General features: G+C 36.4%; 1 protein-coding gene across 2 annotated transcripts; it reads left to right on the top strand.

Moving 5' to 3' along the window:
* Nucleotides 1-1,559: 1,559 nt before the first annotated feature.
* On the top strand, nucleotides 1,560-22,224 carry LOC108680833 (major facilitator superfamily domain-containing protein 4A). 2 transcript variants are annotated; one of them, XM_047882571.1, is made up of 14 exons: nucleotides 1,560-1,679; nucleotides 2,107-2,314; nucleotides 8,729-8,857; nucleotides 9,783-9,885; nucleotides 12,146-12,229; nucleotides 12,820-13,015; nucleotides 13,176-13,400; nucleotides 13,911-14,079; nucleotides 14,308-14,393; nucleotides 15,157-15,330; nucleotides 16,357-16,504; nucleotides 17,733-17,803; nucleotides 19,085-19,202; nucleotides 20,192-22,224. In XM_047882571.1, the coding sequence occupies exons 2-14, from the start codon at nucleotides 2,128-2,130 to the stop codon at nucleotides 20,368-20,370; spliced, it is 1,869 nt and encodes a 622-aa protein (XP_047738527.1). In that variant the 5' UTR covers nucleotides 1,560-1,679; nucleotides 2,107-2,127; the 3' UTR covers nucleotides 20,371-22,224. The 2 variants fall into 2 exon arrangements, with proteins under 2 accessions (XP_047738527.1, XP_047738528.1); XM_047882572.1 differs by lacking the exon at nucleotides 12,146-12,229.
* Nucleotides 22,225-22,229: the final 5 nt, after the last annotated feature.

Raw genomic sequence — 22,229 nt, forward strand, 5'->3', positions numbered from 1 at the left:
GATTAATTTCATGAAAAAAATTGTGAATGACCTAAAGTTATGCGAAAACCGATATTAATTTCGTCAATTTTTCATTATTCATAATTGTAGATCTCGAACATTGAAAGGCAGAAAGAATTTATAAAATTGAAAGTGGTTTTACTTCACGCTACTTTAGGTTGGTTTCTCAACAAACTGAAAGTTACGTATAAAAAATAGAATGCCTTAACTTCCAGAGAAAAAGAAATTAACTGAAGGCTGAACAAACAGTTCTTTAGTTAACAATCTTTCAGCATTTCCATACCAAATCCACGACCAACGTCTTGCGTTAAATGAGTGCGATTTAGAATATGTAAATGTAACCTTATTACCCATAGCAAAAGGCTTTTAAATTAATCATTAATTCTTTTGAATTTATTGTATTAACCGAAATATTTTTAACTCTGTCAGAGATCCTCAATGGGATCGAGACTCGACAATTTTGAAGGAAACTCCAATATATTCGTAGTTCATTTTAAGCCAATTTAGATCCCGGACTGGTCGAATGATCCATATTGTCTCCCTGGAGCATATATATATATAATATATTCTTCCGCACAAAGCGCTTTAGATATTTCCAGAGGGTCCTATGGAAACTCCTGGGAAACGCAGCAGCAGTAAGCCTTGATACTATAGGAACCTGTACCTTACTGTTGGAACTGAGCTCCAAAAACTTTTTTGGTGATTTGTTTCACGGACATATCGATGTTTGCCACTCCAGGCCACAGAAGAGTGCTTATGCAATAACCAACAAGTAGCCAACTCATTTGGTTTTTAATTGAAAAATGAGACCTTAAGAAACTTCTATTGGCAGTGCAAATCCGGCAGTGTAAATATTCATTAGACTTAAGTTCAGCTGACGCTTCCGGCTCATCTTGAATACCTGCGAGAGATGAAGTTGACTGTAGCCTGTGTCTCGTCCTTCAGCTTAGTGAGCTCTTTAGTTTTGTTGTCTCAGATGCACTTGCGTATTTGTGCGGCGCAACCTCTTCTCGCAAGCATGATTGATAACATATTCATCAATAGTAGAGCGGTTGAGTTTGTAATTGTCACATTTAGTCAACGTGTAAAAAATTAGAATATGTTCTTATATTATTGTTAGAAGTTTTTTTTATCACACCACTGGCTTAACGACCAAAGTGAACAACAGCAACATCCATGATTCTGTTGATTATTACTTTATTTAAGATATTCTTTGAACAATGAGGTATTGGGTACACCGTGTACACTGCACAATGTACAGTAAGCTGTTGACATATGTATCCCTTCAGTTTTGCGCTACATCCTTCCGGTTTTGTAAAAGATTTTTAATTTATTTTATTTCTATTTTTTTTAGCTTCGGAAGAGAGTAGTTTCGTGGTTTGTTTCAAATTATTTCAAATCCAATATAGTTTATAAATTGGATATAATCTGAAAATTGACTTCGATCGTGACCCACAAGAAAAAATTGTCTACGTTACAGGGAGACCACATGTTCTCAGGATGAGTGATTTATTTTGACCTATGTAACCTCACTAATTTTTTCCCCAATCACCTTTATGTTTACTGTGAATTTTTAGTACAGATTCGTTAGTAATAAGTAAATATGGAATGAAATTTTCAAAGTGTACAAGTTTTACGGGTCTAACGGACTTATCGGCTTTTGAAAGTTCTTCGCCCGGGTGAGATTTTGAAATTATAAATTTTTATCACTGCTAATATCACACTGATTAAATAACAAGAAACAGTAGAAAAGGCAAAATAACTCCTTTCCGTATTGTTTAATCATAGAAATTTTGATATTTCTTAATCGACTCAGGTTTCGTTGCACAATAAAATTATGTCAGAAATTAATTTAAATTTGTTATGGTTAATGCACTAAGCATGACAAGTTAATATATATCTTGCAGCTGACGTTTTCACAATAATTCGCATTCATCAAATCTATACCATAGCTTGTTTACAACTCCATTTAGCCGCGTTACCTCATGAACGAAAACGTTCACAAAAAAATCAAGTGACCATTAATATTCAACTCAATTTCTTGAACAATCTTTTTTTTATACACTTATCATATTATCAAAACTACTGTTCCTCACCTCCCGTCAGGTTCTTCACGCCCCGTGAATAATGGACTCAACGCACTCCGCTTTCCAAGAAGGAGCTACCACTCACGAAGGAGCGCGTGAGTGGGAAAATGTAGAATACGATCGCACCTCTGGCGTCGTTATGAGCAACGGCGGCGTCGATGTTACTGGCCACGCCAAGGAGCTCTGTGTCAACAAACTCGGCCACACTATGGTCACGCCGCCGGAAGGTCAGCCTCATTAATATCTAGATATTTAGTTCCAGATATTCTAATTCCTGGGCTTAAGTATTGACACCAAAGAATCAAATGCATAATTGTTGTTTGTTTAGAGATTATGGCAAAATGCGGATAATGCTAACATTCTGATACCTATCAGTGTAATGAAAGTAACTGCCTGGCAATGTTTCAAATTGTTAAGGATAAATGCCTGCTGTCGGAACTTGATATAAGTTGTCGGCGATTTTATCCTTTGCATCTCTTACCTCTGAGCACGTATTGGAGCACTTTTTTTCCTATGAGCACTTATTGGAGTACATTTTTTTGCTGTGAGCACTTATTAACACATTGACTCCGATTGCTCCATCTTGTACCATTATTTCATATTTTTTTAGCTAATATGAAACAGGGTTGCCAGAAGGTCTTTTTTCCGGACAAATTCTGCCATTTAGTTCTTTAAATTGCGTTTTCAGCTAAAATTTATTATAGAGGTACTTCCTGATTTATATTTAAAAACTGCAAAAAAATAAAGGAATTATTACACCGGAACCTACATATATACTAGTATATATTGAGTTATAGGTCTTTATAGGCCTTTTATGTTTCGCTGACTTGGCCGTTTTTTAGTTCATCTGGCAACCCTGAATTATGTACAACTACGTCCTGGAGAAATACACTAGCTTCTTGTTACTCATATTGTACCACTTCGGAGTCAACGTGTTAAAGCACTTTTTTTCCTCGGAACACTTACATGTATATTTCCTATAAGTACTCATTATTATAATTAAGCACTAAATTCTTGCCCATTCATAATAGCACAAATGAATTTTTGAACTGGTTCATGCATGATTTGAACCATTCTTAACGCTGCACAGACGCAGAATTTTATCCTAAGCCGTCACGCCCCCACGGCAAGATGACCGGCGCGTCTCATACAGATGTGCACTATCTTGCTTGCTCAGGTGTGTATATAAGAATGCGTTTGATTTTCAAGGAACAATACGGCTGCTTTTTTCCAAGGCTGATTTTTAATTCATTTATTGCTATCTTCATTGAACTTTTATTTTTCACGTTTGAAATGATCAAAAAGTACAATATTTTTCTAAATTTTAGATTTTCGGGGTTTCATTTATTGCCTTAACTTTCCTTTCACTTTTATGTTATTTTCATCCGTATGATAAAAGCTTAAACAGCGCCTTGTCACCGAGAACCAACGATTCGGCATACTCATTAGTTGGAAAAACTTCTCTCATGATGGAGAAAAAATACGAACATTGTAATAATGCGGTAATACATTCAGACATCGTCTTAATTCATGGACTCATTATTAAGATATTATCCAGTTTGCATCAACTTTAAATGTTAATTTTGACTCAGAGACTCCTTTAACGGTCCATCAAAAGACTGTCGAAATTATTCGACTGTAGTTTATGCTGTCTCAATTTTTCTTCTACTTTCTTCAGTCATTTCCAATGTCTAAACATAAAAATCTAGGATACAAGAACAATCAGAATTCAGAAAACTATTTTTGAATTCTAATTTATAAAAAATACATTTGATACACTGCTGGCAAGAGCCTAACTTTCTAGAGAGGCAAGACTTGCAATTTATCAGAGTAAAGAGGAAGTCAGAGGCTTGTAAGAGTAATAAGTTTGAGCCAAAAATGTTTTAAATCCATTACTTCTTACGTGTCACTTGCAAATAATAGATGCGTAATATTCCTTTTCAAGAATTTATGCCAATTCTGAGCATAAACCATTTGTTTAAAAACTCGTATTCGAAGATATACTAATACGAAAATGAATAAAAATCAGTCTAATCGTCCAGTATAGAAAGCGCGATACATTCTGTCATGTGTAAGTGAAAAGTAGCATGCCGTCGTATGAGCTGCACACATGTAGACACGTGGACACTCGAGTAAATAACACATTCCTGAGAACACCTGTGGACACCAATAAATTTGTTCTTATTCTAGAACGATGCGTATATGGAACTGTACATTTAGCCGTTTTAAAAGACTCTCTTCTGCATTTTTCAGCTCCTCGTGTTTTACAGCTTAAAGAATATTTTCGTAAATTTTGCGTTTTGACGGACTTGTATTGTCTCCGGAAAAGTGGTGCGCCAGACGCTGCTGCTGGCATATACTGATAGTCTTGAGGAACAGGCTTACAATATATATTGTGATGCACTTCCTTTCTGTTATGGGCCCGCTCAGATTCAGCTGATCGTTTGATTGTCTCTCCGCTCTCAGTGAAGAGGTGCAGGTAACTTTCAGCAAAATAATATATAGATAATTGGAAACCGTGCAAGTAATGGAAGGTAGAATAAGTCTTTTAAAATCACTGATCAGTCCAAATTCTGCTGTGTATGGTAGTTTTATACATTCCTTTATTTCATCATTTGTATTAGAAGACCGATATTAGTAGCTTAACACGCAATCTTAGTAGCTTAACACGCAAAATTTTGCAATTAATTGCAAAATTTCAAGTAAAAATTTTCATTGTTACTTTTTAATTCAAATAACTAACAATTTGAATTATTTGAATTTCCCTTATGAGCTTGAAGCACTAATTGTAATAGAAATTTTCTAGAAAATGTATTTACATTTCGTTTCTCTGTGTGCACAATAGCTTTCCATACGATATACAGAACCAGAAAGTATAGCCCACCCATGCGATGCCGAGATTTGCCAAGGCTTACGTAAATATTTTTGTGATGGAGGGCGGCAGCTCAGGAAGCATCCAGGAATGTGGACGACCAGCTTACCCTTCCCTGGCATGGCTACTTGCCAGCTCCTAAAATCTTGCTAAATTTCTCCCACCTAAGCTTTAAACCTGCAAAACTGTACCCATTCGTTTTTGTACACTAGAATTTTGGGTGCAATTCATTTATTCGTTTGTGTGGTGAATGCTTGGTTATATGAATTCGATTTCCGTGTTTTGTCTGGTCGTCTAGGCTCTAGAGAGTAGACATTGTCGTCTCGAATTCTTTGCGCTTTCACGAGGATGGTCACTTTGCCATCATTATCCTGCCTCGTGCAAGTTCTCGTAAATATCTCTCATTTCCAATCAACGCCAAGTTGACCTGCTATATCACCTGAATCTTATATACCCGAGTTTGGAAAATGCTGCCGAATAAACCTCTCATCGTCATATTTCGTCTTTTCCTCTGTGAAAAAGACTACGTCACATTTTTTCGCAAATCAAGCTTTAGAATCGCATACTGATTCAAAAGTCAATGGTTTACTCATTCAAAATTACTCATTCAAAATCATTCAAAATTCAAAAAATTACTTGAATTTTGGCGTTCTCGACATCGTTCCCGAGAAATACCGGCTAACACTTCCACGCCATTCTACCCTCTTGCGTCGGATTGCCCTGTAAATAAGTTTACATTTAAATTGTTTCGATCTCGACATCGTTCCCGAGTGCCGGGCAACACTTCCACGCCAGTCTACCCTCCGGCATCGGATTACCATTTCACGATTAACTAGTCACGCCAGATTTCTTGGTATTACAAGTTATTACAAGTTATAGTAGTAATAATGGTTATTAGACCCGCTAAACAAAGCTTCAAACTTACTGCTAAAGATAACCATCGGGCCATCTGGCCTATTTGTAACAGGATTTTCACAGCTAACTGGGGTCGAACCAGCAACTCACTGCCCCCATATTGATGCCCTTAACATTAACAACTCGACCACTCTCCTGCTATTGAATGAAGAAGGATTTATCAGCCACAGACCGCAAGGAACGTTGAGTTAACCGGCGAACAGTGGCAAATGGTAAAAAAATTACTTATTGTAAAAACCATTATTGATATGCAACCTCAATTATATAAACTTATTCTGAGGAAATCTTTTACATAATTTATAATTAGCTTGATGTTTACTGGATTAGGGCAACATGGGGCAGCGCGCCCCCCCCCCCTTTTTAAACAAATTTTTTGATGAAGTTCTAATTGATACTAGGTGGTTCTTTGTTTTATTTAAAGGCACAACTAATGAAGAATGTATGAGGTGAATTAGACGCCTATATGTTTATTCAATTTTTAATTAAACACTATTTTGTAAAAAGTGTCAAAATGGGCCCATTGCCCCACCCCTGGGGTAACGGGCCCATGGGCTTGGGGCAAGGCGCCCACACTTGGTCCCTTTACCACAAATGCATATTTTTCGTTTAAAAATGAAAAAAAAACACTTTACAGTTAAAAATAAGAAAATGTAATAAAAAATATGACATTCACTCATTTATTAACAACTCAAAAAATCATATTACTTAACTTGAAAAAAATATACTCTTGGCTTAAAAAATCTATCACTGACGTGAAGAAAAATATTTCATTGCCATAAAAATATATATCCTTGACTTGAAAAATATATCTTTGCGATAAAAAAATCGTCCTAAACATGAAAAAATGTATCCTTGACTAGAAAAAATATATTTAGTTGATCAGAAAAAAAACTTCGTTCCAGTTTCGTCCATAATCCAGATATTATGCGCAGAGAATTCGTACCTAATCGTGATTTCAGCCAACACCATAAAAACTCATCAACTTTTGGCTCATTGGTGTTGGCTGAAATCAATTTTTGGCAAGGCAAGAGTTAATAACTCGATAAGGGGTCATAAGTAAGCATAACTGGATACTAAACCTGCTGCCCTGAGGCGGCAAATAAAAAAATCATGCAATATGAAGTGTAATTTGTAATTCAAAAAGCTAGTCATAGTTCGAAAAGGTCATTGAGACAAATCTAATGATGTATAACACAGGACATCACCATGGGCGCTTTGCCCCGTGACACGCGTGGGCCCGTTGCCTCACTAGGTATCATTTCAATTTATATCGTGTCAACATTTTATTTTAAAAGCTAATAGTCTACACTTGATCTAAAAATTATCCCTATAAATTATACTTTCAAAATATAATTCACAATAGTAGCAAAATCTTCATCTACAATAATCGAAAAAAAATTTATTTGGCAGCAACAAAATTTTTATCTGGACTAAAACAGTTATTCACGAATAACTTAATAACGCAAACACTTAGCAAAACGAAAACCCGTACACTTCATCCCAGTGAAACTGTCGACCGGCGGTAGAGAACACGGACCAATATCTGCAATACTTAGCGAGAAACCCGCTATGGGCCCGTGACCCGCAGTGGGCTCGCTGCCCCATGTTACCCTACTAGGAAACTTTCACTGAATTATAATACTTAAATTATCAGAAAATAACATAATATTTGCATTTCGAACTGCGTGCATGGAAAGATTGATCCCACTTTCCAGAGGGAGCTAATTTTTACTCTAGAGGAAACTACAATTACCCACAATTACCAATTACCCTCTATTTAGAGGGTAATTGTGGAACTTACTTCTCTGCAAGGATGATTTTCGGAAAATAACATCGCGGACATGAGGTCGGTTCCCAGCTCCACTATAGAAAATGAGAGTGGAGAATTTAAAAGCCCACGCAATTTGGTAAATGCTTGCAAGCATGCAAGGAATTTTCTAAATCTGCTTCTATCTGGTTTAATGCAACTTTACCAAAACTATGCTTTCACAGCAGTTTATATTTTCTAAGCATTGATCTTTGTATATTAATCGTGAGACCATAAGGGCTGAACTGAAATTTGTCAAAAGTATCTCGCCAAATAGTAGTGCTGATATTAGCAGTAAGCCGCCTTCCAGTTTATTTGCGCGACTCTTCGAGCGCCACGACGTTTTGGCTGTGCGCCAGCAGTGCGGCAAAGCCTCGTTGCGATAACTGCGCCCGTCTCTAGCTGGTGCCAGGCTGCCGCTCTGTAAAGACGATAGCGCGCTGCCCTGCCAACAGCTTCAGTCCTATACACTCGCTCCAGGATTTGGCTCAACACCCGCACTCCATATGATCAAAGCAAACCCCGGTGCGCCAGACGAATATGCATGGCGTGCACTGAATCAAACTGCAGAGCTAAATGTAAATACTCCGGGTACTCCCTGCGACGCGGTTTATAAATTTTTGAGAGACAATCAATTGTCGGACTTCCTACCGACTTGATAAACACGTTCCACACCAACGTGAATGGGAACTTGAGACCGCTTCATTTTGGTGTCAATAATTCAACTCGAACAGACAATACTCGAGTTTTGAACGTTTTGAGGCCATGTACCGATATTATTTGCGGGCTTCATTTGTGCCGCAGAAATCTTCAATTCAGACTGCTTGATAGAAAATAAAAAACTCTGATGATAATGAATCATTACCTACGCAAATCGGGTTTAGAAAGGTCAAATAATCAACTATTATTTTTCGCCGACATATATATTATACTTAACTGACAAGGAAAATTATACTTCGACATTGATTATTGAATTCCACGCTTCAGCTCCTGCTTACGAACTGATTCTTTTCAAATCAGTAACGACGTTGATTTTCTTCGTGACAGGAGGCACAAGCCGAGGCCGTTTCCGCGAGCTGTTCGGCCGGCACCGCCTGAAGACCGTCACTTACTGCGCCGTCTTCTGGAGCTTAGGCATGGGCGTCGCCTTCCTCGGCCCCACGCTGCTGGATCTCGGTGAGGGCGAGAGTACTTAATAAAGAGACTGAGGGCGAAATAAAAAAAACGAGCACGAAATAAGGACACAGTACGAAATGAGAAACTGAATACGAAATAAGAAACTGAGTACGAAATAAGAAAGTGAGTACGAAATAAACGGATATGCTGCTTATGGAAATCGATGGAATACGAACGATATTTGTGTGTTTTTTTATGTATGAAAACACAGAAATCTCAATAATTCTGCCCAATTCAATGTGGAGCTTTACCTCGAGCCATCGGGTAATTAACTACATAAATCTCCAATTAGGAAGATAGAAATTATCAGGCTCATGTATACACTTTTGTTCAAATATTTGAAAGTTCGAATAAATTTTTGCCTTGTCTATTTAGTGTGTCATAATTCAGTTGTCATGAGAGCGATATGTTGGATTAAAATTACAATCTATTATTATGAACACTCTAATGCTACATTATTAAGCTACTGATCATTATTTCAATTATAAAAGAAACTCAAGAATAAAAAATGAAATCTTGCGAAAATCAGAGGCATTCAGCTGTGAAACTCCAGGCTAGCTGACCTTGCCGTTGTAAACAATATGAACATTCTATTGCTCATGTCGAACTAGTATATGTCCGTATTGATTGACAGAGCTTGCGTTGCTGTAGCGAGTTTGTTTTTCATTCAATTCCTATCCAACGTTCATGTTTTCTATTGATTAGTTTTCATGCAAGTTTCTTCATTATAATGTAAAAGTTTGAATGTTTATTGGCACACATAGGCCTATTATCTACGTTTATCCAACTTTTTGTTGTCAACGGAACAAAAAATTTTCTTTTATTGAAAATTATTTTATTTTTGAAATGAATAAAATTATTTTTATTTTATTTATCTTTATTTTGACCAAGATTTTAAGGTTAACACTGCACTCTCACACTGCAGAGTGTCGGATCTCCTCGGTGTTCAGCAGCATGTCGTGGGTATTCTTCTCGCAGTCACTCTTCACGCTCATCGGGTCAGCGTGTGGGGGATTTATGGTGCAGAGGTAAAATTTGACAGCGGTATTTAGTTCGTTTCTGAATTACACTAAAAATATCCGTAAAAATTAGTGAACGCAAATAATGACATTACAAATTGTGCGTGCAAATCAGCAAAAGGTTGGTATTATTGAATATTTTTTATTAAATATCATAGCTGCATGCTATATGTTTCTCAGCGTTGTTATGCAATGGATTTTTTATCACATGCTTATTTTTACAAGACTTCTCTTTAACTTCACTTCTTGTTTGTTTGTCTGTCTGTCTGTCTGTTTGTCTGTCTGTCTGTCTGCCACAAATCTTATAATCGATATTTAACACACTTCTACCTGTCCAATCGATCTGAAATTTTGCACACTCGCGTAAAGCTGGAGACAATGCATGAATCAATTTACAGAATATATAATTTTATGAATTATATATATTTTTTTCTTTTTTAAAAAATTAAAAAATAATTTCGTCTGCTACAAATCTTATAATCCATATATGACACAATTTGACCTGTCCAATTGATCTGAAATTTTGCATAATTGCATAAAGTCAGAGACAATGCATGAATCAACTGACAGAATAAATAATTTAAAAAATTTACAAAATTTTGATATCTTAAAAAAATTTTGAAAAATAATTTTTTTTTCAATAGATGAAAATGAAATTAGAAATTCATTGTACATGTGTGACATCCATGACACTGGATTTTTCAGAAGTGTTGTCTTTAAAAAGTAATTTTTAAACGCATATTATTTTATATTCTAAGGTATAATACTGTATATTCAAGTCTGCTATCGTTTGATCGTGTTCACAAGCAGAAATTGCTTGTGTTCAGTTCAAGACTATAGTAATATGCCCGGTAAATTATATTTATTCTAGGGTATAATATATTTAAGTCTCCTATCGTTTGATTGTGTTCACAAGCAGAAATTGCTTATGTTCAGTTCAAGACTATAGTAATATGCCCAGTAATTTTTTTATTCATTCTAGAGTATAATATATTTAAGTCTCCTATCGTTTGATCGCGTTAACTAGAAAATATCGCTTGTGTTCAGTTTAAGATTATAGTAATAAGCTCAGTAACATTTTTATATTATAAGGTGCAATATGTTTAAGTCTTCTATCGTTTGATCGTGTTCAGAAGCAGAAATGGCTTGTGTTCAGTTCAAGACTTTAGTAATATGCCCGGTATTTTTTTATTTATTCTAGGGTATATTATATTTAAGTCTCCTATCGATTGATCGCGTTGACTAGAAGATATCGCTTGTGTTCAGTTTAAGATTATGGTAATAAGCTCAGTAATTTTTTTTTATCTTGTAATGTATAATATATTTAAGTCTCCTAACGTTTGCTCGTGTTCACAAGCAGAAATTGCTTATGTTCAGTTGAAGACTATAGTAATATGCCCAGTAATTTTTTATTTATTCTAGGGTATAATATATTTAAGAAATCCATATATGACACAATTTGAACTGTCCAATTGATCTGAAATTTTGCACAATTGCAAAGTCAGAGACAATGCATGAATCAATTGACAGAATAACTAATTTTTAAAATTTTCAAAATTTTGATATCTTAAAAAAAATTTGAAAAATAATTTTTCTTTTAAATATTTGAAAATAAAATTAGAAATTCATTGTACATGTGTAACATCCAAGACACTGGATTATTCAGAAATGTTGTCTTTAAAAAGTAATTTTTAAACGCATATTATTTAAAGATTTTTTTCGGACTTATTTTGCATAAATGGTCGAAAACCATTTAAGGGCTAGAGTACTCAAATTGTTTTAGTTGCGTTGATGATTAAATCACATTTGATCTTCATGCGTAGATCACATTTACTTTAAATATTTTATTTCAGCAACACTGTTACTTTTTTCTTTTCGTAATTACCCGTAAGGGGTAACATATGAATTCGATCGAAAAAGGATAGGACGATTTTCAAATTCCGATGAATGCTCACGTTTAAAGTCAAATTTTCATTTAAATTTAGTTTTACTAGTGTTTAATGAAGTGTCAACAATCAATCAATGAGAAAATTTATAATTATCATCTAAAAATCCTTTTAAACAAAAGTTAATCACTATGAAACTGACGAATTTTTAACATGCAATTAATATGTAGTTAACTGCACAATTAAACAACATGGCTTCTCGCACCCGGTGGTAGTTTGTGTTCATTGCCTCTATGCATTTCATGCCTGTGCACTGACTGAACCAACTATTCTAAAGGGTTGTATTGAATTTACTTACATACTTAACTGCCGCATGATTTCAGCGATTGTTTCGTGAAATTCTTCGACCATTTCTTGCCGGACTTCCCTCGCATCACCGAAAAAGAAAGGGAAGCAAAAACCAACAGGTAAGAGTGAAATGAAATAACCAGTTCATCTACTCGTAGAGATTTGATTCCAGCAGCCAAAAAGAATACGCTCACATCTAGGCTTTTTTATTCGTTTATACATTTAAAACGTATTAAAATTGGTGCACATATGAATAACTGATAAATCATCCTCGAACGCGCGTGTCCTACTTTTTTCTTCTCAAGCCAGACGCGCTAAACTATTAATAAATTTATTAATTTAATATTAGTTAAGGATGGCTCTTATTTTCTGATTTGTCATTAACCACTTCAGTTGCAAGTTTTATACAGCCACACAGTGTGCTAATAATTGACAGTTTCACTATTTTTAAGGGACCGTACATATGCAAGTAAATAAAGGATGAATTTACGCAAGCTTGACCAAAGACATGCTTCGATAAACGCAGAGGAACTGGTTAAGAAAACGATTACCAACATTTAAAATTGAATGCGGCGCGTATCGAACTAAAAATAGTCCAAATCCATAAAATAGTGCAAATCCATCACTGGCATGGACGAACAAATTAGGCACACTTGATTTACACTTGCCGCTGTTTGCAGCTTAGGTTTACACTTGCCGCTGTTTGCAGCTTGGGTTTACACTTGGTGCTGCTGGGTTCTGTGGTGATGTTTGCTGTTACGTTGACGGTGGTGCCGGAGTGCTCGGTGCTCGGGGCCCTCATAACCACGCTCGCTGTCATGGGTTTCTTCATGGGCACTATCGACACCGTCGCCAACATCTCCATGCTGCAGCTCTACGGCAGAGACGTCGCACCTTTCCTCCAGGTCATCGAAGCAAATAATGAAATTCGAACAGTTAAAATTTTCTTTCGATTATCAATCTCGTAGTAGATACTTTACTTGTGAAAAATGCTTCATGAAACTGAAATGTCATTAATATATTAATTTCAGAAAACCCGGGAATAACTCTTCTATGTATCTGCAGGCGCTGCATTTTTCCTACGGTCTTGGTGCATTCCTATCGCCCATTGTGACGAAGCCTTTCCTGCTGAACGAAGACTGCAACGGCCTCGTGCTGAACAGCTCGGTAGCTCACCGCCTCCTCGACGTACGTCTCGTCAACATAACCCAAGAAGCTCAGGCTGAGCTGCATCACGCACAGAACAATTCTGAGATCCAGTACGCATTCTGGATCATGGCTCTCATGCAGGTACCTTAATGGTCGCTTAAACTTTGCTTAATTGACCATTCATTTTTTACAAACGGATAAGACAAGCTATGCGTTTTGAGATTTCTCAATCAATCCTGACGATACTGAAGTCCCAAGATTGAGTTACGATAAAATTGTATGTTTTTTTATAATTTTAACTTATATTGTTTCATAATGATGTTCCGCGGAGTATTTTTCATCTAACATATTTTGTTATTCGTCAAAATCAATAGCTCAAAAATTAAACAAAATTTTTACAACGCCTCCATCGCTCATCATATGGTTATCTTGCCTACAAATTTAACGCTTTATCCTCACAAATAGATTCACTACAAAAAAAAAACAGTTTCAATGCACAAGCCTGGGGCTATCGAACTTCAAAATATTATACAGAATGGCAGATTTACTTATTATGCCACATATACACATACACACAATTTGTCGTCAGTCACACATGATAACCCGGAAAATTTTCTTCTCACCTTGCAACTCGCGTGTTGCGGTTGCCAGCTGCCGGTGGTGGTGCTACTGGCGGTGCTCGTCTACTACGACTACTTCCCGGTGTCTGGGGACGCTGTTGTGGTCGAGACTCTCCCCGAGACTTTCGAGCTCAAGACCCAGAATATCACGGAGCCTCTTGCTGCCTCCCGCAGTATAATGCCCGACCTCAGGGATGAAGGTAACTTTCCATGTGTAATTTTCGTGAATTAGTGCTTGCCATTGTGGAAATGCTATCAGCAACAATCATTAGTGTGAAATTAACTGTGGTATGAAAGTGATGTAAACTTTTCTATAAACTATCGTCTATTTTTCTTGATGGATTTTGTTGATTAGAATTGTGAATGACTATTTTGCAGCCTACCATGGATATTATGCCAAGGTTATAACATTCATTTCTCAATTGCAGAGGACAGGCCTCAAGTTACCGCTCGGCAGATGGCGCTGGTGACCGCATGCGCCGCGGGATTGCTCTTCATTTACGACGGTCTGCAGGTAAAACTTTAAAATAACTCGAATTTTCATGATGACCCCAAAAATCAATAAAGGAGAGAAATCGAGGTCGCAAAGCACATAATATAAGTTATTTTCGACCGACATACATATTATTACAATATCTTTGTTTTGCGCATTTTTTAAAACCGTGTTCATGATATGTGCTTAGTATTAATTTTAGCTGTTACTATTTTGCGATGTAATTCGTAATGAAGCTTTAGAATTATTTTTGATTAATTGAATCATAAATTAAATAGTAATTTTATTACACCAAAAATGTTGAAAAAATTACCCTATGTTGCTCCATCGGTGGAATAAAAATTCAATAAGCAGACGAGTATATTTACACTGAAGACAAAAATACCTAAATTGGCCAATGTAAGACGAAGTTACGTAAAAACGTATTGTTCGACATTTTCAGGTGTTTAAGATCTTTCGGTGGTTTTCGACAGAATTTCTGTTGAGAAATATGCAATGAATCCTAAATCAGGAATTGGAGGCTAAATTTTCAATGTAAATTTAAAAATCTATTTCACTTTATTTTGTTGGATTTATGAACTCATGATGGAGCTGATGTCCGTGATGTTTGAAATGAAAATATTATAAAAGAAATTTTTCAGACTTAAATTATTGACAAATGAATCTACGCCCATTTAAAGTTGTTCTGTGCAATAAACTTAAATCTCAAGCATATCAGAGGTCCCATTTTCTTCAGCATGACGACAAATGTAACTCTTCGTTGATTCAACACGTTCTTATTCAGGCGGCGTACGGCGGATACATTTACTCGTACGCCGTGAAGAGCGTGGCCGACATGGCGCAGAACGAGGCCGCTGTGCTTAACGCCTGCTTCTGGGGCACATTCGCCTTCGGACGTCTTATTTCTATTGGCATCGCGACGCGCATCACCCCGCAGTGGATGATGCTCGCTAATATGGTGAGGAAACTTCATCACTCCGCAGTGGATGATGCTGCTAATATGGTGAGGGACCTGCCACACAACCATGACATTCATCACCCCGCAGTGGATGATGCTCGCTAATATGGTGAGGGACCTGCCACACAATCATGACATTCATCACCCCGCAGTGGATGATGCACGCTAATATGGTGAGCGACCTGCCATACAACCATGACACTCATCACCCCGCAGTGGCCAGATATAATTTTTTTAATCTCTATTACAGCATAATCTTATTTTAAATATGGTGACGGCACAAAATTCTAAATTTTCACAAAAATTATATGAATAATTTTACGAATGATTAAAATTTGGACAACCGGGCTCAGTGTGTGTACAATATTTTCCTTGTCAGCCTTGCGTTCGGCCATTATGTCAAGTCCAAGAGTTACTCCAGCCGGATAGTGTTATAAATAAAAATATTATTTAGCAATAAGAAATAATTTATTTGATGCAATAAGAATGTAGTAACATGCTTAGCGATTTTTTTATTTGTAGTTTTCATGTCGGAACTCAAAATTAGTATGAGGCGGTAACAACGTTCACACTCATTACGAGCGAACGTCGGCACAAGTTCATGACATCGATTGAATTGCGATTGTTTAAATTTTTGCTCGTCAATATTTTTAAGTGTCCCGCCTGTTTGGAAAATGATAACGATTCATGTCACACAGCTGCGAAAAAGCATACAAATATTTTACACCTAGAACATAAGACGGGCAGTTTCGGGCTGAATGTGTAGAATGTTTTTATCAAATAGAAACTAATTTATCACTCAAACCATGTAAATAACCGGCCATCTATTACATCTCTTCAAAACATTGAAGAACACACGGTATATGAAATTTTCACTTTCCCATTGAACTGAGAGGTGACAGTGACCGTAACATTTTTTTTTATTTCACAAGACGAGCTGTTTCGTGGCGATCGCGATCATTTCGTCGCAAAAATATTGAGCTATGAGGTGACAGTGATCACAATATTTTTTTTTTCTTTTATAAGACTGGCTGTTTCGTGGCGATGGTGTTGATGCTGTCGATGCCTCACGACCACGCGATGCTCTACGTCGGCACGGGGCTCTTCGGTACCTTCCTCTCGTCGGTCTTCCCGACGACCGTGTCCATGACAGAGACTTACATCCATGTTACTTGTGAGTAACGCATGCATTCATACATTATGAACTATTACGAATACAGTATGTGATTTACTGATTGTGAACTAGATTTCATTCATGTCAAATAAACAAATGTTCTCGTAACCTTTTACATGCTCAAATATAACCTTCAAAAAACGCATTATTTATGGATCAGAAAAAATAAGGTGTACACTGACGTAAGTAACTTTAGTTGTATTGTTGCGGGAGAGCTATCAACATATATATGATATCCGTCCATTATGTCCGCGATAGTGAAAATGATTTAAAACCTTATTCGATCAGAGTTGAGACTTTGCAAGATTTTATTGCGTAGCTATAAAAAGTACATTAGGTGGCCCACTCTCAAAAAGTCAAACAAATACATTGGTCATGCTTGGCCGCCCTGACGTCTTCTGCGTATCTTCTTCAGTCGATGAAGGTTCGCAACATGTACGTCGAGACTAGTGCGTCACACTGACGTAGTAGACCTAAGCGCATCCGCTTATCACAGTCATTGCTTGACGAAGTTTTGGGCTGCCAGTATCCAATCCAGAAATTCAGCGATGGTCACGGTTACATTCACCAATGCAGAACACTAGACACCCTTTCTTCTCATTCAGAGTAGGTCCAGGTACGTAGGTAGACTTATAATAGAAAGAGCCCACTTCCACCTGAAATAATCAACAATTGCACGGGAAAATAAATGGGAAGTTTACCCTAAAATTACAGGAACAAAGGAACTCAATTGGGGAATATATCAGAATTGATCTAAGGAACACGAGGTAAAATATATAAATTGAAATAATTAACTTTCCAGCCATTGGTATTATGGCAGTACTTTATAGCAGCATAAACAAGGATGACAAAATTCTTACTGTCGGCTAATAAGCTTACCCGCCACTCAGGAAGAAATCGTGAAAGGTACAATGGTTGCAACAAATGAATAGACATGAAAAACAGGTAGTTGAGGCTAAAAATTAACGACATTCAACTGAATACACGTTACGAAGTCTTCGCAACCACAACCGCAACCGCTGAGCGAATAAAATGACAGGGAGTCAACGCAGCCCTCTCTACACGTTGCCAGCGTGAACCTGGTAAACATATGACGGACAAATAGCGCAGTCTTCTAGTCTTATTACGGTAGTATTTTTATTATTTCGTTTTTGAATATTGTTATTGTTCTTACATAAACTAACCTGCAAATAATTGTCTTCACACTCGTCATAATATGCTTTTGAAGCTCAAATCACAAGCGTCCTCGTGATGAGCGCTGCCCTGGGAGAGATGGTCTTTCCCGTCATCATTGGACACGTGAGTGATTAATTAACTTGATCATAATCAATATAAACGCTCCCATCTTACACTTCAGCAGTATTTACTTTTTTTTATATTGTTATAATATATTTTTGCCCTTTAGAGGATAAAAGAGGTCATTAGCCATTTCATTATGAAGTTTTAGTATTATATTTTTCAATGTAGGTAAATTTGTTAAGATGATCAATGTTTGAATTATCGAATGTTTGAATTATCAATCTTTGAATATTTTGCAATTTGTCATACTCATCTTTTTACAAGACTTCTCTTTAACTTCACTTCTTGTTTGTTTGTCTGTCTGTCTATCTGTCTGTCTGTCTGTCTGCTACAAATCTTATAATCGATATTTAACACACTTCTACCTGTCCAATTGATCTGAAATTTTGCACACTCGCGTAAAGTTGGAGACAATGCATGAATCAATTTACAGAAAAAATAATTTTATAAATTATATTTTTTTTTTCATTATTAAAAAATTAAAAAATAATTTCGTCTGCTACAAATCTTATAATCCATAAATGACACAATTTGACCTGTCCAATTGATCTGAAATTTTGCACAATTGCATAAAGTCAGAGACAATGCATGAATCAATTGACAGAATAAATAATTTTAAAAATTTACAAAATTTTGATATCTTGAAAAAATTGAAAAATATTTTTTTTTAATATTTGAAAATAAAATTAGAAATTCATTGTACATGTGTAACATCCAAGACACTGGTTTTTTCAGAAGTGTTGTCTTTAAAAAGTAATTTGTAAACGCATATTATTTTATATTCTAAGGTGTAATATATTTAAGTCTCCTATCGTTTGATCGTGTTCACAAGCAGAAATTGCTTGTGTTCAGTTCAAGACTATAGTAATATGCCCGGTAATTTTTAAATCCATATATGACACAATTTGAACTGTCCAATTGATCTGAAATTTTGCACAATTGCAAAGTCAGAGACAATGCATGAATCAATTGACAGAATAAATAATTTTGAAAATTTGCAAAATTTTGATATCTTAAAAAAAATTTGAAACATAATTTTTCTTTTAAATATTTGAAAATAAAATTAGAAATTCATTGTACATGTGTAACATCCAAGACACTAAATTGTTCAGAAGTGTTGTCTTTAAAAAGTAATTTTTAAACGCATATTATTTTCTATTGCACTCACGATTAGAAACGCTTTAATACAAATAGTAATAATTTCTGCCCACTATAGCATTATTATTCTTTTTAACAAAAATTACCTAACAAAAATCATCCTGTAAATAACATTGACGGCAGGAATTCGACTCATCGGGTCCGAAGGTGCTGCTGATAAGCGGTGTCGTGATGACGTTGTTGTCGTTCGTTCTATACTTCGCCTTGTTCATCGTTGCGGACGGCATCACTCGCGTCTCATGTGAGTACTGTGAGTCACTAGTAGTGACTCACTAATCAACTACAACTTTATCCTATGTTGATATATCTTCCTTCTTTACCTGTTGAGAAGAACATGCTAATAGAGTGCTAATACGAGGGGCATCCGGAAAGTAGTACCGTTTGGGAATTGAACAAAAGGAAGTAAATATTAACAAATGTAAACATGTTTATTGAAAAACATGTATTACACTACTGCTGTACATAATTTCCGGGCAAATTTAAGTATTTGTCGGATCGTGTCACGAGTTTTTGTTTACCAGTGTCATATGCCTCCGCCGCCGGTGTATTGAGATACGCAGTCACGTGTTCTTATAGTTCTTTAACATTTTGAAACTTTGTCCCTGCCAAGAAGTCCTTGAGTTTCATAAACAGATGAAAATCTGAAGGAGTCAAGTCCGGAGTGTAGGGTAGATGGTCGAAAATTTCTCACTTGAATTTTTGGAGAAGTTGTTGTGTTGTCCGAGCCGTATGCGGCTTGGCATTATCGTGCAGGAGAATGACGCCAGTAGACAACAGACCTCGCCGTCGATTTTGAATTGCCCGCCGTAATTTTTTTAATGTTGCACAATACGCATTGGCATTGATTGTGTCTCCACGAGTCATGAAATCGATGAGCAGTGCACCTTGCCGATCCCAGAAACACTGGCGGCGGAGGCATATGACACTGGTATACAAAAACTCGAGACACGATACGACAAATGCTTAAATTTGTCCGGAGATTAGGTAGAAAAGTAGTGTAATACATGTTATTTCCAATATACATGTTTACATTTGTTAATATTTACTTCCTTTTGTTCAATTCCCAGACGGGTACTACTTTCCGGATCACCCCTCGTATAATCGGTTATTGGCACATGAGAGTGGTTGGCAATTAACACTTTGAATTATGCATAAAAAATAAACGATTTGGTAATTGTAATAGTGTTGATGGGAAAACCCGTTTATTGCACTTTTACTTTCCTGGTGCAGCGGAGCGAAGTCTGACTGAACGATTCAAGGCTTTGTTGAAGGGCAAGACTGTCTCCGACGAAGGCATCGGTCTGATGACCCACAACGTCAAGCATTACAACCGAATGCGATCTCACCCCTCAGACATCTCTTTGAACGAGGAGACCTCCTTGTCCACAGCTCCAGTTGCCAACCTCTAGAGACATACCTTTCCCTTCACTTCTTCTACGTCAACCTCTATTGATATGACTTTATTTCTCTAGGGCCACAGCTTCTTATTTGCGCCTTTTGTCGTCAATCTCTAGAGCCACAACATCTTTTCCACCTTCTCTGTCGTCAATCTCTAGAGCCACAGCATATTCTCCAGCTCCTCTGTCGTCAATTTCTAATCACATTTTCGTCCTCAGTTCTCATTTCACTATCAATTTCTGCCACAAATATTCTTCGCCCTGTCTCGTACTAATGATACTATAATGCCACACCTTCTTCTCCCTCACTCCTGTCACTAACCTCTAGTGCCACGTCCTATTTACATCACACCTCTAACAATCACCTGAGAAAACTTCTTTAAATTAATTCAATTTTCTTGTGCTTCAATTCCCAGTTACGGAATATTTAGAGTTGCCTGTAATTCCACTATATTTTTCAGAAGGCACATATGAGAGTCATTCTAGCTATCCAATAGTGATATGTACACAAAATGAAAAATTTGCTCTTCGCTTAAACTTCTATTACCTATAACTGGATATAAAAGTTATAGCTTTCAGTAAAATTGGTTCTATTTCATGCGATGGTTCTCATATTGTGTTACAGCATCATTTTTTAGCTAAAAAAATAGCCTCTGTCTAAAACCATTCACCATTTTTACAACTGATAATTATTTCATGTATTTTCCTAAACGAACAGTTATTTTCAATGATGGAGCACAAGCTTTCTCGTCTTACGAAACTTCCGAAAACTCTATTGCGCAAAAAAAAAACGAATATATGAACATATGAATAATATATCATTCATGTATTACAAAATGTTCTAGTTTTTATCGAAGAATTTGTTAAAATTAAATACCTTACCAATCTGTCGGTCCATAACATTGGTATAACACTGAATAACATTGTTGAACAGACATAATTGGATATATTCGAAAATAATATCATTTAATACGACTTGCCACCATGCAGTATCTTAATTAAGCTCTCGGCCAAAGATGAAAACTGCTAAAAAAATTATGCGAAGAATATTCGTATATTCACTCTGTCGTTTATGAAAACAGTAAACTTAGTGTACAAAGCCAATCTTATCCGTCTCATTTTCAATTAATATTATGCCTGCCTCTTTGTTGAATGTATTCAGGATTCCCTGCATGCATTTTTTTTCACAAATCACCCACTAGTTAATAGCCAGCGTGTATTCGTCTGAGTTAGGTTGCAGGATCAGTTCGTTATCTGGCTAGCAGGTACTTTAATCGAATGGTACAGATGGCACCGGTGAGCTCTAGCTTGAAATATCCTAAGTTAATTTTTTGATGCTCATGCAATAACATTCCAAAGTAATGATAATGAACGTGTTTCTTTCAGTCGATGTTATTGCCCGGTGTTTTAATTTTCTTTTCTATATACGAATATCCTCGTAATGAAGTGGAATGGACTCACTTGAGTCTTACTTCATAAATATTTGACGAAACAGTTGTTACTTACTGTGCGCGATCACATTAAGTCTGACCTTTTTTTTGTTCATGTAAGCCATTTACTGTGATATTGTCTCATCTCGTTCCATAATTCTAAGTGTACTAGAATGAGTATTCGCTCTCAGGAGCATTTTCGGATTAAGGTTCGGTAACTTTTTGCTACGGCCTTCTAACCGGTAAACTTTTTACCTAAGTTATTACATAATTAATCAAACTACGTAATGCTTAGAGTTTCAGTAGATTATATACGAGCTTCACTTATTAGCAATCACCAACCTTTGTCTGAAGTGATTAAGATGAAGCACTTTCCTCACTTTGGTGGGGGAGCGCAGCCGTGCACCAACAATTTTGTGCACCAATAAGCCCTGAATCGAA

Source organism: Hyalella azteca, unplaced genomic scaffold (genome assembly GCF_000764305.2).
Source record: "Hyalella azteca isolate HAZT.00-mixed unplaced genomic scaffold, Hazt_2.0.2 contig10761, whole genome shotgun sequence".
NCBI lineage: Eukaryota > Metazoa > Arthropoda > Malacostraca > Amphipoda > Hyalellidae > Hyalella > Hyalella azteca.

Coding starts and splice junctions, on each gene's coding strand:
- LOC108680833 (XM_047882571.1), top strand. CDS start 2,128: ATGGACTCAACGCACTCCGCTTTCCAAGAAGGAGCTACCACTCACGAA. Junction 2,315..8,728: donor TATGGTCACGCCGCCGGAAG/GTCAGCCTCATT, acceptor TCTTCGTGACAG/GAGGCACAAGCCGAGGCCGT. Junction 16,505..17,732: donor GACTTACATCCATGTTACTT/GTGAGTAACGCA, acceptor ATGCTTTTGAAG/CTCAAATCACAAGCGTCCTC.